The sequence below is a fragment of the Thamnophis elegans genome, chromosome 16 (genome assembly GCF_009769535.1).
Source record: "Thamnophis elegans isolate rThaEle1 chromosome 16, rThaEle1.pri, whole genome shotgun sequence".
Taxonomy (NCBI): Eukaryota; Metazoa; Chordata; class Lepidosauria; order Squamata; family Colubridae; genus Thamnophis; species Thamnophis elegans.
In genome coordinates this window covers 18,396,325-18,416,180 of record NC_045556.1, presented here as the reverse complement: position 1 = coordinate 18,416,180, position 19,856 = coordinate 18,396,325, and the positions used below count along the sequence as shown (strand labels likewise).

At 40.9% G+C, this 19,856-nt stretch overlaps 1 protein-coding gene across 6 annotated transcripts in view; it reads left to right on the top strand.

Moving 5' to 3' along the window:
- The first annotated feature begins 2,370 nt into the window (after positions 1–2,370).
- Positions 2,371–19,856, top strand: part of SPG21 (SPG21 abhydrolase domain containing, maspardin) — a 34,964-nt gene continuing 17,478 nt past the window's right edge. The window contains exons 1-4 of one of the 6 annotated variants that reach the window (XM_032233013.1): positions 2,372–2,604; positions 8,552–8,652; positions 10,247–10,425; positions 11,035–11,127. In XM_032233013.1, coding sequence (XP_032088904.1) covers positions 11,065–11,127 — 63 coding nt within the window. In that variant the 5' untranslated portion in view covers positions 2,372–2,604; positions 8,552–8,652; positions 10,247–10,425; positions 11,035–11,064. Of the gene's footprint in view, positions 2,605–3,162; positions 3,317–8,551; positions 8,653–10,246; positions 10,426–11,034; positions 11,128–19,856 lie in introns of those variants that run through there. The other 5 variants (XM_032233018.1, XM_032233014.1, XM_032233012.1 and 2 more) reach the window with 5 other exon arrangements.

Genomic DNA, 19,856 nt, shown 5'->3' with positions numbered 1-19,856 from the left:
CATTATCTGCTGACAGTTTGAGATCTCGTTAGCCTAAAAGCTTAGCATTCCCCAGTTGTATAAGAAATGTAGTGTATGGTTTATAGATTAAAAAGGGTGGGGATGGGATTTCCCAGGGGTCCTTTTTCCATTTATTCACCAGGTTCAAGCCAGCTGAGGTTGCAGGAATTGGGTTTGGCTAGTCTAAAGAAAAGAAGAATTGGGGTGACATGATAGCAATGTTCCAATATTTGAGGGACTGCCACAAAGAAGAGAGGGACAAGAAGCAATGGATAAAAACTCATCAAGGAGAGAAGCAACCTGGAATTAAAAGAGAAACTTCCTAACACTGAGGACAATTAACCAGTGGAACAGCTTGCCTCCAGAAATTGTAGGCGCTCTGTCACTGGAGACGTTTTTAAGAAGAGACTGGACAGCCACCTGTCTAAAATGGTAAAGAGTTTCCTGCTTGAGCAGAGGAGTTGGACTAGAAGAACTCCAAGGTCCCTTCCAGCTCTGTCCTGATTGATTGATGACACAGTTGGTCACATACTGCTGCTTGCTAAATCATTATAATCCCAAAGATGTTTTTTTTCAAGAGGCAACTGGACTTTCTGATTTTTCTTTGAAGATGTTTCACTTCTTATCCAAGAAGCTTCTTCAGCTCTGAGCTTCTTGGATGAGAAAACCCAGAAAGTACAGTTGCCTCTTGAAAAAAGCATCTTTGGGACAACCATGACCTGGATGACTAAGAATCTCCATTGACATTAAGCCATCATAGATTGTTTTTCTTTGTGTGGTGGAACTCAGCCACTGTGGTTTGTTAAACCATGATTGATCAAGTGGCCGGTTTTGCACAAAAACCTCTGTTAACGAAGCATTGGTTGTGTTTCAAAAAGTAGGGAATGGTCTGGTAACAATATGAAAAATTTGTAGCTTCTTCCCACAAAGCATTGAATCACCAACTGACCAAACCATTTTAGCTTTGCTAAATTGTGTAATCCAAGCTATATTCTACAGCAATTCTCCTTCCCAAGCCTGGAATTTTCAATGCATGTTGTAATTAATAGTGTTCACATGTGATATCAATCTCTCCATTATTGTAATATAGCTACCTGATATTTGAGGTTTCCAGCAGGAATTGTCAATGTACTAAATCTTGGTCCATTGATCTATTATTGATTGTGCTGACAGCTTATAGTTCTTTAGAATTTCAGATACTCTGACCTTTCTCTTTTGGCAACTGACTCATCTGACAATTTCTATTTGCAATTCCTACTGAATTTACCTTAAGTTATTGTCTTTCCTCTACTAAAAAGACAGGAGAAAGGGTACCGTACTGACATCCGCATCACTATTTTAACTATAATGGAGGTTATTCTCCTTTATTCCTAGGTGGAATTCAAACAGGATAGAACTAATTTATTTCTGATGTATAAAAAGCAGTTTATATCTCTGTCAGTAAATACTAACCTTCACCTCTGGATGGCAGGCAATGTCCAGCTTTCAGAACAGACAAACTGGAATAGAATATATTGGGAGAACAAAATTCAATATAAAACGAATTTCAGCATGGTACATTCTGCAACATTCTAGCAGTCAAACCAACAGGCTGCTTTGATAGAGCAATCTTAAAACAAGTAGTTTAAAAAGCACAGTTGTACTTTTTATACTAATTTTTATTAAAGGTTACCATTTGGAATAGTACAAAATACTACAAACGAAAAATTAAAAGAAACAATAGAATGTGGATAAAAAATAGAAAAAAATAAAAATAGTGACATCCCACCTTCATCACAACAAGTATAAACAATTTTAGTAACTCATTACCATCTCTTAAAATACACCAAACGATCTCTTCTTCCATATTTATCTCTAAGCAAATACTTAAAGCATCCTTGGTTCAGTCCTAATGTCAGCAAACATGCTTTTACACCCTTCAGCACTGGGCTGAAATTCCTAGCAGGAGCCACCCGCAATCTAGAGCTCTCCAGATGCAAAAGACTGCAACTGATTCCCACAATCCCATGCTTCCTGGGGATTCTGGGAGTTGTAGTTCAACGTTTCTGGTGAGGGGCATATTTCAATGTTTGAGAGCTATAAATCTTTGAATGGGGTACTGAATAGGTAATACGGGCAGAATTATGCAAAATGAATAAGAAATGTAAATCCTCCTCGTAGGAAGGGGGCAATAGAGAAATCTCTTATTAGGCGATGGAGAACTACTGTACTTCCGCATTGACGGGACAGAGATGCTGTCCCGCCCCATCACGTGGCCCCGCGCATCCTCTTCTTCAGACTCTGTCCGAGCTCCCTCAGCGAATCCGCTTCCACTTGGAAGCCCGTCCCCTTTTTTCGGCGTGACGTCAGAGATCGGCGTGCCGCCGGGCTTCCCCGCCCACTGGGGAGGCGGGGCCGCTGAAGCGTCGGGCTGCTTTAGGGCTCGCCGAGCGAGGGGGGGACGGTACCATTTTGATGGCTGGAGGGGGGCGACCGTAAGTCCTCCCTCGCGTCCGCACGGCCGGCCCACGCCTGGTGAGCCCGGGGCTTTGCATGTTGCTTGCCCGCATTGAGGAACCGGGTTTGGCGCGGACCGTAGCGGGACCCTGAATACATGGAGCTGGGGTAAAAGAAAGGGCTGAGGGTGAGGTGGGGGGATGTCCTATTGTCCCCAAGCTTCTTGGGTTGAGTTGGGGCTGTTAAAAAGGAGTGGGCGCGGGGAGGGGGAGGGCAACTGACCTGGGGAAGGAATGGTGGGAATTGCATTGAGAACTCCCCCCCCCACCCCCCCAGCCTCATTAGAAAGGCATGCTGGGCCACCTGCTCCCAGGCAGGTCTACCTTGCAGGGCTGTTGTTAAAGATAACACGAATGGCTCCTCAATCTAAAATCTCTACCAGGCTGCTGGTGTGAAAGTTGTGCAGTTGTGTAATTATAATGGAGGGAGGACGGGGGACCCTAGGTGGAAGGAGATGTGAGTGGAAGGGAGCTCTGCCCACCAAGACGGAAAGGGAAGGGCTAGAAGGCGAGGAGGGAGCAGGAAGATGAGTGTCTCACTTTGTTTATTTACGTCCCTTTTTAAGCATTTTATTTCTGCTTTTGTTTCCTTCCCAATTCCAACACAACCTGATCCACTTTAACGATAAAGAAAAACGGGGCTTCAATTTTAATTAAGGGTGCATTGCTCTGGTGCATATTTCATGCAGACCATGATTATTCCGTTGCAAAGGGCTGGATGCACAAAACCCTGGATTCGGGTTGAAGGAATGCCATTTCGGTTAGATGTTGCGAAAGGCTTCCTCACTTGAGAGCTGTTTGGAGGCGGAAACCCAGTGAAGGTTTTTTTAAAAAACATTCTTTTGTGGTTCTTGTGTTTTTCGAGTTTTTTTTTTTTTGCTGGGAATTGGGTGGTGTTACAAATTGAATAACTTCCATAAACAAATAATAGAGAGTATCACTTTTCTGCAGGTGTTCAGGCAGAGACTGCAAAGACAGCAATTAAAGATCCTTTTGCTTGGATTCCTGCACAGAACAGGGGTTGGATTTAGGGGCCTCGAAGATCATTTCCAACTCCCTAATTCCAAATGATAAATACAATGTATTGTTTTTAAGAGTTTTCAGTTCCAAGACGGTCTTAATTTAAAGTCTTTTCTTATATATTATTCTAGGAGGGGTTTTTTGTGGGGGGGGGAATAGAATGATAGAGAAGTATAATAAACACAGGTCATCTTCAACTTACAATCACAATTGATCCCAACATTTCTGTTGCTGAGTGAAACATTGGTTAGGTGAGTTTTGCTCCATTTTACGACTTTTTCTTGCCACGGTTGTTAAGTGAATCGCTGCAGTTGTTTATGTAGTAACATGGTTGTTAAGGGAAATCTGACTTCCCCATTGGCTTTGCTTGTCGCAAAAGAAGATATGACCCTGGGACACTGCAATGGTCATAAGTATGAATCAGTTGCCAAGTGCATGAATTTTGATAATGTGATCATGGGGATTCAGTGCCGCTGTAACTTCGAACAGTTACTAAACAAACTATTGTAAGTCGAGGACTACCTGCATAATGAATGCTACAGGACCACATCTGTTTCCTCACCGGGCCTGGGACTTATTCTCAGCTAATTTTTCTCTCATTAATCCTAGTTCTATTGTCCTTGTCTTCTCTCAAAAACTTTTAAGATATGCCTTTAGTTTTGAAGCAAAGAACTGTGTCCAGAAGACCCGATAGCAATAGCACTTAGACTTATATACCGCTTCACAGTGCTTTACAGACCTCTCCTAGCGGTTTACAGAGTCAGCCTCTTGTCCCCAACAATCTAGGTCCTCATTTTGCCCACTTTGGAAGGATGGAAGGCTGAATCAACCTTGAGCCAGTCAGGATCCAGCTCCTGACTGTGGGCAGAGTTAACCTGCAATACTGCATGCTAACAGGAAGGAAGGAAGGGCAGTAGCAATAGCACTTAAACTTATATACCACTTCACAGTGCTTCAAGCCCTCTCTAAGTGATTTACAGAGTCAGCCTCTTGCCCCCAACAATCTGGGCCCTCCTTGTGGTGTAATAATAACTGGGTTTGGGTTTCAGCCTGCTGGACATGTAGTATGAGATGTGTTGTTATGGAAAAGTGCATGTTTAAACTTATTCCTGGTTATCCTGAAAAGATCTGTAGGAATCAAGTTGTGTTGCAATTAAATAAATCTTGGGCAATTGTCTTGGTATGCGAATAAGAGATCAAATGCTCCTTTAACATGGAGAAGGAAATGATTCCTGCAAAGTCTGTTTGTATTTCATAAAAGGGAAAGTTGTAAGAGAATCCTGTAGTTTTCATTGGAGACCTAAGGGACTGATTATCCATTTCAAATGGCATGCCAACAATTATACTTTTTCTTGTACTAGGGAAAGTATGTTGTAGTAGCCTCACATTGCATTTATTCCCATGTGCTTCATGTGGGTCTCAAATTTTGTCTGGTGTGGAATAAGGCTGTTAATTTGTTGTGTATCTGCAGTACGTTTTCCGAAGTAAATGTGCTGGCTGTTTATTTGGCCATAATTCAGAGTTTTGCTTATGATGGACCTCTGGCCACACCATTGAAACTTTGCCTGTTTTATATGGGATGCATTCACAGCTTCTATCTTGAGTTTATTAATCTTCAGGATAAATGAAGATCAACCTTCCTGATGCAGACCCTCGGTAAGGGGCTTCTTGGGCATGTCAAGAGTTACCGAGAGATACCTGTGGTTGCTCCTTGGAGAAGTGCTCTGTGGTGTCTCCAATGACTACTAATTCTCTTTTTGCAAATTTTCATATAACACCTTCGATCACAATTCTAAGGCACCTGTTGAATTTTTCTCTTCTATCCAAGCTTTTTGTGTGTCTCTTCAAATGAATAGTTCTGTTTTGCTTGCATCATTCCATCCCCATGAGTTATTTTACAATATAATATAAGTGTTTATGCGTGTATTTTAATTTTTATTGTAAATTGCTTCGAAGAACAGTCTTGTGGGAAGGAGTTTATGAAATTAGGCATGCTTTTAAGTAGAGATTTGTTAGGTAAATACATGTATTGCTGTATATCTTTTTGTTTATTTCATTCCTCTCTGATTTTGTTGGTCGATGTCTCTCTGCTTTGTGTGTATCTGTGTGTGTGTAGCTCAGTATAACACATTGAAACTGATAAGGACTTGTAGTCCCTCCTGCTTGAGCAGGGGGCTGGACTAGAAGACCTCCAAGGTTCCTTCCAGCTCATTCATTTTAAGCCTAAGTGCAAAAGCTACAATGTCTGTTAGTGGTGCTCTACGCCATTCTTTGTGGATTGAAAATATTTGGAATGTGTCTTGACTGTTGAATACTTTTTAATATGGAATATGTAGGTAAATGAATTCAAACTATCTTTTAAATAGGTAGCAGCTTTAGGCATTATAAGCTTTATAAGCAAACTGTAGCAAGAGATGGAATGGAGGGAGCTCTTTGATACAAACTGGAGATAGTCCTTTTATTCATAAATGTTACTCTTATATAATTTACTGCCAAATGAGACGGTTCTCCATGCTTGGATGATCATGGAAGATTTATGGCCAAAGCTAGAGGATCAAAGGAAAGGCCCAATCATTAACTGTACTGAATATTTCAAAACAGATTTCCTTAAGGTATCCTAAGCTCTAATTTAGTACACTGATATATAGTGATATCTAAAGATTCTTAATGGTTCAATAAAGATTACAAGCTCGTTTCCCTAATTGTCTAGCAAGTTCTACATCTTGTACTAAATCACAATGTATTGAAAAAGCCACCATGTTTGGTTTCACACAACACTAAACAATGAAAATAGTTTATGACTTACAGTGGTTAGATTTGCCCATCAATTGTTAAAGAAATTAGCAGCAATTGCAGTCAGGGCCAAAAGGCAACGATGCTTTATTTTAAATTCTGTGATTGTTGAAGGCTAACATTGACAGGCTGTTTCTAGTTCTTGGTATACCTTTCTGCATGCAGCACTTTGATACAAGCTTTTAATACGTTTTTGAACATAAGCAAGCTCAAAATCAGTAAGACAGTTCACAGGGGAGAAAATCATTAGAAATGTCAGAGGGCCTTTTGATAAATCATTGATCCCTTTCAGAGTGTACTGAATAAGCTTTGTGTGTTGCTGCAACAATGCAGCACTGTATTCTCTGCTTTTTCCTGGAAAGGTTGCTTGGTTTCTTTAACAGAAGAATGATTAAATGTGGGAAGATGCTTCCATGTTTGGAATGACTTCATACCTTAAAAACAAATCTAGCTCAAAATTCAGTTCAAACTAGAATCAATTCCTAGAATACAACATTCGTCCTCCCTCCAAAATGTGTGTTTCTTATGCGCTTCTATGAGTATGCTGTTTACCTGAAAATAAGACCTTCCCGGACAATAAGCCCAATGGGGCTTTTGAGCACATGCACTAAAATAAGCCCTCCCTGAAAATATTGCAACACAGCAGCAGCCATGAGGTGACCTCGCTCGCCGCCTCCTGCACCTCAAAAATAATAAGACCTCCCTGAAAATAAGGCCAAGCGCTTATTTCGGGAGTCAAAGGAAAATAAGACCCTGTCTTATTTTCAGAGAAACACGGTATATATTTTAATTTCCCAGTCTAACAGAAATTTTCACTAATATGGATTAGTTTTATTGAAGACTATAATATTACTGGTGATTTATAGTAGATTGATCATAGCTCTCACTATTCATTTTTAGTTTATGGCAGCAATTTTCAAACTTCTCTACTTTAAGATGTGTGGACCTCAACTTTTGGAAGGCTGGCCGGGGAATTCTCGGAGTTGAAGTTCACACATCTTAAAGTGGACAAGTTTGAAAAATGCTGGTTTAGAGGTTAATAGTGACTTTTTGGACTATTAACCAATAGGATACATTCATTTACTTAAAACTATATTATACTAGAAAATGATAACCACCAGATCTAAATCCTCTTGTTCATTCATCTGTATTTTACTTTTTTTTTTTACTTTTTCTTTACCCTTCTTTTCTTTTTATGCATTTTCTTTTAATGTTCAATAAAAATAGAAAAGGAGACAGGAAAAGAAACAAGGAGGGGAAAATTTCAGTGTTCAGGTGGTTGAGCTATAATCAGCAGTCCAGAACAAAGTGACATGCCTTAGGTTTGATATAGAAATACTTTTTGTTATAGGCAGGAAGAATTTTAAACAGGTGTGTTTCTAATCAGGTAATTTGCAATCTTAGTTCAGCTCCATCTGAGACATTTAATTTCTGCAATGGTGGGGAAAAGATTCACTTGGGCAGGCATTGAAATAACAGTGGAAGTGCAGGAATAAAAATTCAAAATTAGGGGAATGAAAAGGAAGAAAAAACAGGCAGTCCTTGATATACAACAGTTCATTTAGTGACTGTTCAAAATTACAACATTGAAAAAAGAGACGACCATTGTGACATCCACATGGTCATGTGATCAAAATTCAGATGTTTGGCAACTGACTCATAGTTATGACAGTCACAGTGTCCCGGGACTATGTTTTGCTATGATTCACTTAAGCCTGATTCACTTAACAACCGAGTTACTAACTTATCAACCACAGTGATTCAATTAACAACTGTGGCAAGAGAGGTCGTAAAAGGGCAAAACTCACTTAAAGTCTCACTTAGTAGCAGAAATTTTGGACTCAATTGTCATCAGTTGAGGACTATGTAAATAGGTTCTTTCTTAAAACTTGATGGGCTGAAATAAAACAAAGGAAAATGAAAGGAAACCTTCTTCCTTAAAGTTACATTAGCAAGAGTTCTCTAGAACTGGACAAAATGTAACGGAAAATACAGAGGAATATATACAATGCTCCCAACTCAGTGAAAATCACAGGAAAACTACATCATGTTTTATGGTGAGGTGTAAACATAGTCACTGCCATTTCACGTATCCACAATATATCTCAGGATGCAAGATGTGTCTCCAGATTCATAACTCAATGAATTCTGGAGAAAATGTAAATAGTTAAACGTGTTCTTCACCGTAATAGCACTGCAGATAACGATGGTTTGTTGGCATTTGTTTTACTGTGTTTTTGCAGGTTGGTGAACGTTTCCGCTGTCTTAAGATATTTCCTTCCATCGCTGACTTTCAGATTTTACCCTGCACTTCTGTCTTGGTTATAATTCAAAGACATTCAAGGTTGGTTGGTTTCGTTCTTGCAGAATTAAGTTCCTTGCTTAAGCTCTCCGTTTAAATAGCTTGTGCAAATCCTTTGTGGGGATGAGTAGACTGTACCCAAAAAATGTGTTTTAATTCACATTCTCCAGCTGATTAACAGACTTGGGTTGAGTGAGTTGCAATAAAATACACCTTCTTTCCAAGCTACTTAGAAATGGGGAGAATTGGGGGAGGTCTAAAAGCCATGAAAGATACCCAACTGTAAAAAAAAAAGCCTTTAAAAAGAAAATAAAAATAAAAGAAATCTCTGTTGGAGCAGATGGATTTGTTCAAAGTATTCTCTCCCTCTGTGGAGGTGGGAAGCTAACTAACATTTGCAGGGCTTAAAAAGCAAGCACTGGAGACATCTAAGGTGTAGTCAGTGTGATTGAATTATTTTCATTGCAGGCTCCTAAGCTTTAGTAACACAGTTTTAAAACAAAACCGGTGTCAGGGTTCCAAATAGCATCCAAAAGTAAATCAGAGTCCGAGGCAAAGTATTGCTCAATGTTCCAATTTATGAAGACAGCCATGTTTGTCACATCTGGGGAAACCCGGATTTGAATGCTTCCCGGTTTTCTCCATCCAGTTGAAAGTTCAAGATCTTGCCCCCCACACCCATAAGTCCATCACATGGTCCAATCTCCTACTGCCATGGTGGCAGCTTCCACCCATCCGGTTCCAGTCAGGTGCAGAAGTGCAAAGGCAAAGGATGACCTTGGCTTTCTAGAAAGAATTTTGTTATGGCTACATATCATCTAACTCCATACAATCCCCCTTCCCATTTCCCCACAATAGAAAATGCATAGTAGAATAATAGAAAGTGTGGCAGGCCAAAGAGCCAAAAGAAAAGATGGCTGCAGGCCTGACAACCGGATTTTTGGAGCTTCAGATATCCAAAAGAGCATCTCCACAACAAATCTAAGGAGAACTAAGGATAAATTTTCCAACAATGAGAACAATTAATCAATGCAACGGTTTGCCTCCCAGAATTGTGGGTGCTCCATCACTGGAGGTTTTCAAAAATGGACTACACAACCATTTGACCAGGATGGTATAAAGGATTCCTGCCTTGAGCAAGAGGTTCAATCAGAAAGTAAATCAATAGGAATAGAGTTGGAAAGGACCTTGGAGGTCTTCTAGTCCAACCCCCTGCTCAAGCAGAAAATCCTGTATCATTTTAGACCAGTGGCTGTCCAGTGTCTTCTTAAAAGCCTCCAGTGATGGAGCAACCACAACTTTTGAAGGCAAGATGTTCCACTGGTTAATTGTCCTCACTGTTAGGAAATTTCTCCTCAATTCCAGGTTGCTTCTCTCCTTGATTAGTTTCCATCCCTTGTTTCTTATCTTGCATTCTGGTGCTTTGGAAAATAAGTTGACCCCCCCCTCCTCTTTTTTGTGGCAGCGCCTCGAAATACTGGAATACTAAGACCTCTGGGGTCCCTTCCATCCCTATGATTCTATATTCTTTGTTCATTTCTGAATATGTAATCATAGACTAATAGGGCTGGAAAGGACCTTGGACATCATCTAGTCCAACCCCTTGCTCCAGTCAGGAGATCTTGTGTCATCCTAGGCAGCCCATTCTTGAAAACATCCTGAAACATCCTGAAAATTGGTGCTGTATCCTCTGTGACTCATGGAGCTGTAATCTTGGGGAAATCCATCAGATGTGCAATTCCTGGTACAATGCAGCTCCTCTGAAATTTTGATTCCTTTTTAAAGTCTGCACCGTGCCATCCTGCTTGCAGTTGGGTGAGTCAGGCTTGGCGTGTATCCATGGGCTTCAGTATTTCAGTTTCTGTTACACACGCCTGCCTCCGTTTTAATTTTGTAGCTAGAAGGAGAAATGTAGGTGGTCTTACAACTTGAGCTCTAGAAGGAGAGCTGTATTAATCTATGGAACTATTTCTCAGCCTCAAAAACATTTTAAGATGGGTGGACTTCAACTCCCAGAATTCCCTAGCCAGAATGATTGCCGTGGGGGGGAGGGGAATCAGGAGTATGGTTGCACCTTTCTCGGCTAACATATTTAGTCGAAAGGCAGAGCTTTCGTCATGAAAGTTTATAATAAAACTTGTTAGCTGGAAAAAGATTGCTCCCAAATTCTTTGGAGTTTTAATTCTACCTTGTTGGGTTAAAGAATAGATCAGAATACTTCCCTCTTTAAATTTCTGCGTTTTAATCTCTGACTGCATCTCTTCTAAACATTTCCCACTGCTTTTATAAAGCAAAACATTTTGGACCGCAAGCATAACAGAACGACAGGATTAGAAATATTTATCATGCAGGAGTCTTTTGCTTCTCTGTCTTTTCTGCGATGCTGAATTTTTCATCTTGAAATGCTTTCTCTGTGTATTTCAGGTTTTCCTTACCTTGGAATTTGTCACCATCATGGGAGAGATTAAAATCTCTCCAGACTATAGCTGGTTCAGAAGTACTGTGCCTCTCAAAAAGGTGGGTGCAGATTAATTTCTCTCTCTGCTCCAATTTAGTTCAGGAGCATTGTTTTATACATTGCAAGCATTGTAAACATAGATGAGGTATGCTTCCAGCATTAGAATTATAATTATATTGTATGTCTTTCAGACAAACAAGATTTGTTATTTGTGTTGATCTTCTGCAGTCTGTTTGGGGGATGCATTTCTTCTGCAGCTTTGCTTTCTGTTTCTCTCTGTCTCTCTATATCTCTATATCTATCTATCTACCTACCATATCCATCATATCTATCTATCTTATCCATCTATCATATCCATCTATCCATCCATCCATCTATCTACCTTGTCCATCTATCTAACCCATCCATCCATCCATCCATCCATCCATCCATCTATCAATCAATCAATCATATCCATCTATCATCATCCATCCATCTATCTATCTGTCATATCCATCTATCATCCATCCATCCATCCATCCATCCATCCATCCATCCATCCATCCATCCATCCATCCATCCATCTATCTATCTATCTATCTATCTATCTATCTATCTAATCATCTATCAATCCCATTCATCCATTCACCTACCTACCTACCTACCTACCTACCTACCTACCTACCTACCTACCTACCTACCTACCTACCTACCTACCTACCTTATCCATCTATCTAATTATCTATCTATCTATCTATCTATCTATCTATCTATCTATCTATCTATCTATCTATCTATCTATCTATCTATCTATCTTCATTAGCCTATAGGCCATATCAACGTACCGGTTCAAACACATTACCAATAAAATTCTAAACAAACAATTTAAAGTGAGAGTAGGGTAAAATGCAATCATTTTAGGCTAAAATGCAATCATTTAATACATAAACATGTAAAATAGAATAAAATGACATGGAATTATATTTCTTTGTCACCCCTGCAATCTACCCCAATCAGGCCCACATTTGCCGATCTCAGTCAGACCATTTTAGTCAGAAATTGTGCTGTATTAAATGTCGTTTTCATTATTCCGGCCACACACGAGGTATGTTGTTTTAACATGGGCCTCCCACTGGGCCATATGTTTAATATGTGAATCAAGGTACTTGTCTCTCGCCCCCTTATATACACAGCAATTGAATGATATATGAGTCAGATCTGCTGCCTCTACAGCTCCACAGATACATATACATTCATTGTATGGTATAGAATGGAATCTCCCAAATCTAACCATTGTATCAAGCTGTTCGAATCTTGCTCGGGGAAATATCTCCCTGAGATATTTTGGCTGTTTGTGATTTTAAATAGTTGTGCAGAGAAATTCACAACTGCTAGCTGTATCGCTTAATGGCTGGCTTTGGAGAGAACTGCGCCACTTAGAAGTTTTGGCTAACATTTAAGTTGTTTTCTAGGCTAGAAAAAAACCTTAAAAGCATGATAAAAAGTTTAAAAAAGTCTTCTGCAATCTAGTCTCTGCTGATTTGCACGGATAAATATTTGTCACATTTTAGAACTTCCACTTAAAGAGACGTGCTTGAGCTAGTCCCGTGCAAAGGGTCACCCAGGAAAGAGGAATAAAGTGCGCAGCAGTTTTTGCAGTTCGGTGTTTTTGATGAAATGAGTTCAACCTCCCTCTCTCTTCACAAGAAGCCTTTGTTCCTTTACAAAATCCTTCACTTCCTCCTGATTCAGTTGGTTCTTCAACCTGAATGGCAAGAGGGCAATTAAATGAAAAGATAGATCAGAGCCATTTAAAAGCATGTGGCCAACTGCTTCAGAGGGCTTTATTTTAAAAAAAGATGAAAAAATGCAGGTCAAATAGTTCATTCTAGTGAACAGGATGTATGTCCACAGCTTCCCTTGAACCAGACTACTGTTCGATTGTGACTCAACTGGGGTTTTGTTGTGTTGACTTTGATAGAGGGGTGAAATGCTACAGGTTCAGGCTGGTTTGCCCAAGCTGGTAGTAAAAAAAATCTTTTAAAAGTTTTTTTTTAAAGTTCAGATGATCAGCTCTGCGACAATCAGCTATGCCCTGTGATCGTAGGAACTTTTAAAAAACTTTTTAAAGTGTTTTTTTTGCTACTGATCAGCTGTGCCTGATTGTCTGTGAGGTTCCTGCTTGTGGCAGGGGCCATTTTGTGTGAAGTCCAGCTGCGTTTACATTGTGTGTGAGTCAGTTGTGCAGCTTTTGTGTTATTTTTGTGTAAAGTGTGATAGTTGTTTTTTGAGCTCTCTGTGAAGTTCCTGCTTGTGGCAGGGGCCATTTTGTGTGAAATCCAGCTGCGTTTACATTGTGTGTCAGTCAGTTGTGCAGCCATGCCCACTCAGTCACATGATCACAAAGCCACGCCCACAGAACCGGTAGGACACAAATTTGAATTTCACCACTGCTTTGACACTGTGGGTGAGTGAAACAGAAGGATGCTGGAGGCTTTTGATGGAAAATATAAGACAGGGGTGTCAAACTCAATTTCATTGAGGGCCACATCAGGTTGCGTTTGACCTTGGGTTGTGTGTGTGTGTGTTGCATGGCCAGCTCAACTTCACTCATGTCAGGGGCACCTGTGGTGGCCAAGTGCTAAGGCAGGATTTCCCTCAGACCCTCCCTCCCTCTCATTATAATCTCCTTCCTCCCTCCCTCCCTCTCCTCCTTCCTTCCTTCCTTCCTTCCTTCCTTCCTTCATTCCTTCCTTCTTTTCCCTTCCCTCTTCATTCTCCTTTCTTCTCCCTTCCCCTCTTTCCTTCTTTTTTTTCTTCCTTACTGTCTTCCCATCTTTCCTTCTTGTCTTTCCTCTTTCCCTTTCTCCTTTCCTGTCCTTTCTTGGATGCTCAAATGCAAACGGGGAAACATTTCTCCTTTGGTTTTAATTTGTTTTGCTAGTTCTCTGCCATCGAAAAGGCGGCCCTCCCGAGCTCTGTTCACTGGTAGAGGCACCGTGGGCTGGTCCTTTGCTGTTTCCAGGGTGGCCCTGTGGGCCAGATCTAAGCACCCTGTGTGCTGGATCCGGCCCGCGGGCCTTGAGGTTGACACCCCTAATATAAGGTTTCTGGAAGGAGAATGTTTCTTATTTTATTTTTATTTGCTTTAGTTGATCTCTAAGGAATGATATTTCAAAGGGTGGGTAGGTGGCCTGGCAGTAGAAGTCATCTTCCTATGCCCTGCCATTTGGCACTCTCTCATGGATGGGACCCAGAGCACATCTCTTCTGCTGGATGGTAGATAAGACTGAGAAGATCAGTCTGTAAGTAATCCTACGTATAGCCCTATAAGTAACCCAACCCCAATCCATGAAGGGCTTTAGAAAGATTGGTTTCAGAACAAACGCTTGCCTCGGCTATGGGAACTGGATATGTCTAGTTCCGTGATGGCGAACCTATGGCACAGGGGGCACACGGAGCCATTTGTTAGGGCACGGAAGGCGCATGTGTGCGCTGGCCTTCCTAGAAAGCCTGGGGAGGGGAAAAAGGGGCCATTGCGTGCAAAAAGCAGGGAAGGGTGGGGGGGTTGCATGCATAGAATTATGGGTGTGGGCACGCCAATGCACGACCCCGCCCCACGCTCCCCCCTACTTTTGGCATGCGATGGCAAAAAGGTTAGCCATCCCTGGTCTAGTTTAATGAAAGGAAGGACCAGGGGTGAGATGATGACAATCTTCCAGTACTTGAGGGGCTATCACAGAGAAGGGGGTCAACCTATTCCCCAAAGGCAGGCAAGGAATGATGGGCAGAAAACCATTAAAGAGAGATCCAACCTCTCTTTAATGGAGAGGTTCCCAGGGGAATTGAGAGAGAGGGAATATGACAGGAGTCAAAGTATGTCTGGGGCTCTAGGATTTAGACCTGATGGACAGCCTCCCGGGGACTCTAATTTTTTCCCTTGTTTTTTAAAGATGGGACTCCTTGCAGCCTTTCCTTGCCTCTGAAGGGCTACCAAAATGTGAACCTGATGCTTTTTCAAAGACAGCTAAGGTTCTATCTCTGAATGACACCATATGCCAAATGGCTGCTTGCATAGGACAGAGTGAGCTGAAATCTCACCCTTGGAAGGAATCAGAGATGGGTTGCTCCCGGTTTGGCTGAACCGGTAGTGGAATTGCGGCCTGGATCGCACAACCGGCAGTGACCCAGGCTGGCCACCCCCCCGAACCGGTTCCCTGATCTCTTACGCTGTTGCCAGCATGTTTCTGCACATGCACAGAACAATATTTAATCAACTGTGCATGCGCCAGCAATACGCAGCTGGCATGCGCACAGCGAACCAGTACCAACCGGCATAGGAACCCATCCCTGGAAGGAATGTGGATGAGAGCACTTGTATGTTTCAGAGAAGGAGCAGGGTGGCCTCGCGGTTAAGATGCTGGGCTTAACCGGAAGGTTGATAATTTGAGTGAGCTCCCGTTCCTTGCTCCAGCTCCTGCCCGCCTAGCATTTCAGAAGCATGCAACTGCAAGTAGATAAATAGGTACCACTTTGGTGGGAAGGTAACAGCATTCTGTGCCCCTTTGCCATATAGCCATTATGGTCACATGACCATAGAAGCGTCTTCGGACAATACTGGCTCCCTTGGCTAAGAATTGGAGATGAGCACTGACTCCTAGAGTCAGACACAACTGGTCAGGGGAAACCTTTTATGTTTCAAAGAGACCACCTGTAGGTTTACATCAGGGAAGCGAAGCTTTGTGGTTGACTTAGTAGGAAGAGGCTCCTACCTATGTGTGGTAATGCTGAATTGGTGGAACAGCTTCATGTGGGTGGATCAAGCAACAATATCATTTCTTTCTTGTTTTTATTTTCCCCTGTAAAGGGGAATTTCTTTTTTAGCTCTTGTTACGCTTTCTGGGTGCTTCTTGCCACTGTCACTGGCAGGAAATTGAAAGTCAGTGCAGTTGGCAGAGACTTTAGTGGCCACAAAAGGCATCAGGAAGTGTTGCAGGGGAGATAGAGCAATAGCACTTAGACCTATATACTGATCCACAGTGCTTTACAGCCCTCCCCAAGCGGTTTACAGAGTCAGGATATTGCCCCCAACAACAACCTCGGAAGGGTGGAAGGCTGAGTCAACCTTGAGCCAGTCAGAATCGAACTGCTGGCAGCCGGCAGTCAGCAGAAGTAGCCTGGAGTACTGCATTCTAACCACTGCGCCACCACGGCTCATCTATATACATATAGATCTAAAAATAATTGCATGTGCATAGAATAATGTCCCCTGCTAAAAGTATCCTACAGTGGTACCTTGATATTCAACTGCTTTGAAACTTATCGATTTTGGTACTCAACGCATTTTGATGCTATACTCAGTTTGTTTGGTACTCAACGCACAAGGCAGAATTTGTCATTGTCAGATGCCTTGTGACTCACTTATTCCTTATGAGAAAAATATTGTTTGGTACTCATTGTTTTTGGTACTCATCGCATCTCCTGGAAGCAATTAACTACCTGTATCAAGATAACACTGTATTTCAAAATGAGATCAGCTCTTTTTATTGAGCATGGCTTTCTGGTCCCACCAATACGCTTGAATTCTTTCTTTCTTTCTTTCTTTCTTTCTTTTAACAGTTTGCATATTTTCACATTACATACATAGGTGCTTGGTATTGTCTGGATCATTTTATTTATATATAGTAATACTTTTCCCTCTCCTAATTTCTATCTCTACTATACATCTCTTTGTAAAACAAGTCCCATGTTCAAAAATACTCTTCTTTTTCTTCTTTGAATTTTAGTGTCAGTTTGTCCATTTCTGCACAATCTATTTTTTTAAAGAATTACATCATCATCTGTAGATGTTTCCTCATTTTTCCAGTACTGTGCATATACAATTCTTGGCACTGCCAAAACATGTAATTTTAAATATAGATTCCCTTTATCATACTTTTCCGGTATTATGCCTAACAAAAATATTTCTGGCTTGTCATCTAAATGCTGCTTTATCGTTTTTTTTTGTTGTTTTTTTTTTATAAAGATTTTTAAATTTTTAAACAAACAAAAACGAACAAAAAACATAAAACACACACAACCTTCTTCCATTTCATATACCGTATATACTCGAGTATAGGCCGACCCGAATATAAGCCGAGGCACCTAATTTTACCACAAAAAACTGGAAAAGTTATTGACTCGAGTATAAGCCTAGTGTGGGAAATGCAGCAGCTACCGGTAAATTTCAAAAATAAAAATAGATACCAATAATGTTTTTGAATATTTATTTCAAAGAAAAACAGTAAACTAGCGCTGTATTCAATGAAATACTTCACTCACCTCATGATGCTGATGTCCCGCTGTGATGATGATGTCCCGTGCAGCCGCGGGAGCGATGTCCCGCCTCCTATGCCACACGGCACAGTGATTCCTATCATTGGATCACTGTACCAGAGGAGGTGGGACATCGCTATGTGGCTGCTTGCCATAACAAGGAGGAGGTGGGACATCGTTGCAGAGCGGCAGGAGGGGGAGGAAGGGGAATCATAAGACAGCCCTGCATTACATTAGAACGTGAGGAGGGGGGATGGTGCGGTGCGCGCTGCGCGGCAAACTGACACAGAGGGAGGGGAAACTCACAGGGGTGCCGGGCCATTCACGAGCGTCACCCAGCGGCATGGCCCCGCCCCTTTTTCTCCTCCATTCCGGGCAAATTTTTCACTGACTCGAGTATAAGCCGAGGCGGCTTTTTTCAGTCCAAAAAGTGGGCTGAAAAACTCGGCTTATACTTGAGTATATACGGTAGCATGTCGTTTGGTTACAAGATTGTGTGCATCCTTCCCATGGTCACCACTTACAATTATATATCAAATCACAAATTGTTCATTAGATAAACATAAGTACATTTTTGTTATATGTCAATTTTTCAACTATAGTTATTATCCCTTAATTTTAAACAAAATATTCTAAATATTGAATCTATACATACAACATCATTTTGCATCAATAGTTCAACTCCAGTTATTATTCCTCCCATTTAAACAAAATATTCTATATATTGAAATCTTACATACAGCATCATTCCATTACATCGTTCTATTCTGTTTAACAGTGCTAAACCCTTATAGTTTTGCATATATCGTTCTATTATTCTTAAACTATGAAAAGTTTTTTTTTCTAACCATGCATGTCCAGTATTTCTTTGCTTTTTCACATGTACACCACATGTGCCTGGTTAAGCCCAAATTCTTTTTCAGCATGCAACCAGGCACTTAGTTTTGATGCGTTTTGGGCACACAAACCTGATAAGCTTTTCCTGGGAGCAGTGCAGAGACAGCTCAAGTTTGAGCTGGGCAGCCGTTTCTCACACCATGTGATTTTTCACATGCTCTATCAAACACTGTTCTTCGTCTCCAAGGATCTGTGAAGCAGTCTGTTTTCTGAATGTCAACCAAGGCATTCGGAGATGAAAGGGCGTAAGAAAATCTTTTCCTTATTTCTGCACAACCTTTTTGTACAGGAAATCCAGCCGCATAACAGATATTTAGTCTGTTGTTGTTTAGCCTTTGCAACCACCAGAAGATTGTAAGAACTGTTCTGAGCGTGATGTTGTCTCGAGTTGTGTGCAGCTCCCAAGATGCTCAGCAAAGGCGCGTGTTGGCTGGGAACTCTGGGAACGGGAGTCCTAGCATATTTGCACCTGCAAAACTCCTGGATACTAGGTGCATAAGGATGCTACTTGCCATTGTTTTAAGAAAAGTCCTATGAAGGAATAGAATAGAATAGAACAGAACAGAATAGAATAGAATAGAATAGAATAGAACGTAGAATAGAAGATAACAGAACAGAATGTAGAATAGAATAGAATAGAATAGAAGATAACAGAACAGAATGTAGACTAGACTAGACTAGAATGGAATAGAATAGAATGGAATAGGATTCTTTATTGGCCAAGTGTGAGTGGACACACAAGGAATTTGCCTTTGGTGCAGATGCTCTCAATGTACATAAAAGAAAAGATACAGTACATTCGTCACATATCATAAGGAACGACACTTAATGATAGTCATGGGGTACAAATAAGCAATCAAATCATACTAGGAAACAATCAATATAAATTATAAGGATACAAGCAAAAAAGTTACAGTCATAAATAGGAGGAGATGGGTGATAGGAATGATGAGAAGATTAATAGCAATGCAGACTTAGTAAATAGTTTGACAGTGTTGAGGAAATTATTTGTTTAGCAGAGTGATGGCATTCGGGGAAAAACTGTTCTTGTGTCTAGTTGTCTTGGTGTACAGTGCTCTATAGTGTCATTTTGAGGGTAGAAATTGAAACAATTTATGTCCAGGATGCGAGGGGTCTGTAGATATTTTCACGGCCCTCTTTTTGATTCATGCAGTATACAGGACCTCAATGGAAGACAGGTTGGTAGCCATTATTTTTTCTGCAGTTCTAATTATCCTCTGGAGTCTGTGAATGTCTTGTTGGGTTGCAGAACCAAACCAGACAGTTATAGAGGTGCAGATGACAGTATTTGGGGTAAGTTGCAGTATCTCAGTGATGTATATTTATGAAATGTCTCCAGACAACAGAAACATGTGATGTGCCAGGTTGAGAGTGCTTTATTTGTTCATAAGGAAGGTGACCTTGATTTAAAGATAATCCCCCTATAAAAGCAAGATTAGAGGGGAAAATCTCATTAGTCTCTATGGCCACGTTCAGAAAAAAATACGAAGGAATCTTTTTCATTTAAAAAACAATTTATTTACTTTCAGGTAAAAAAAATTGCCCCTTGTACCATGGCGTAATCCTGTATGCATTT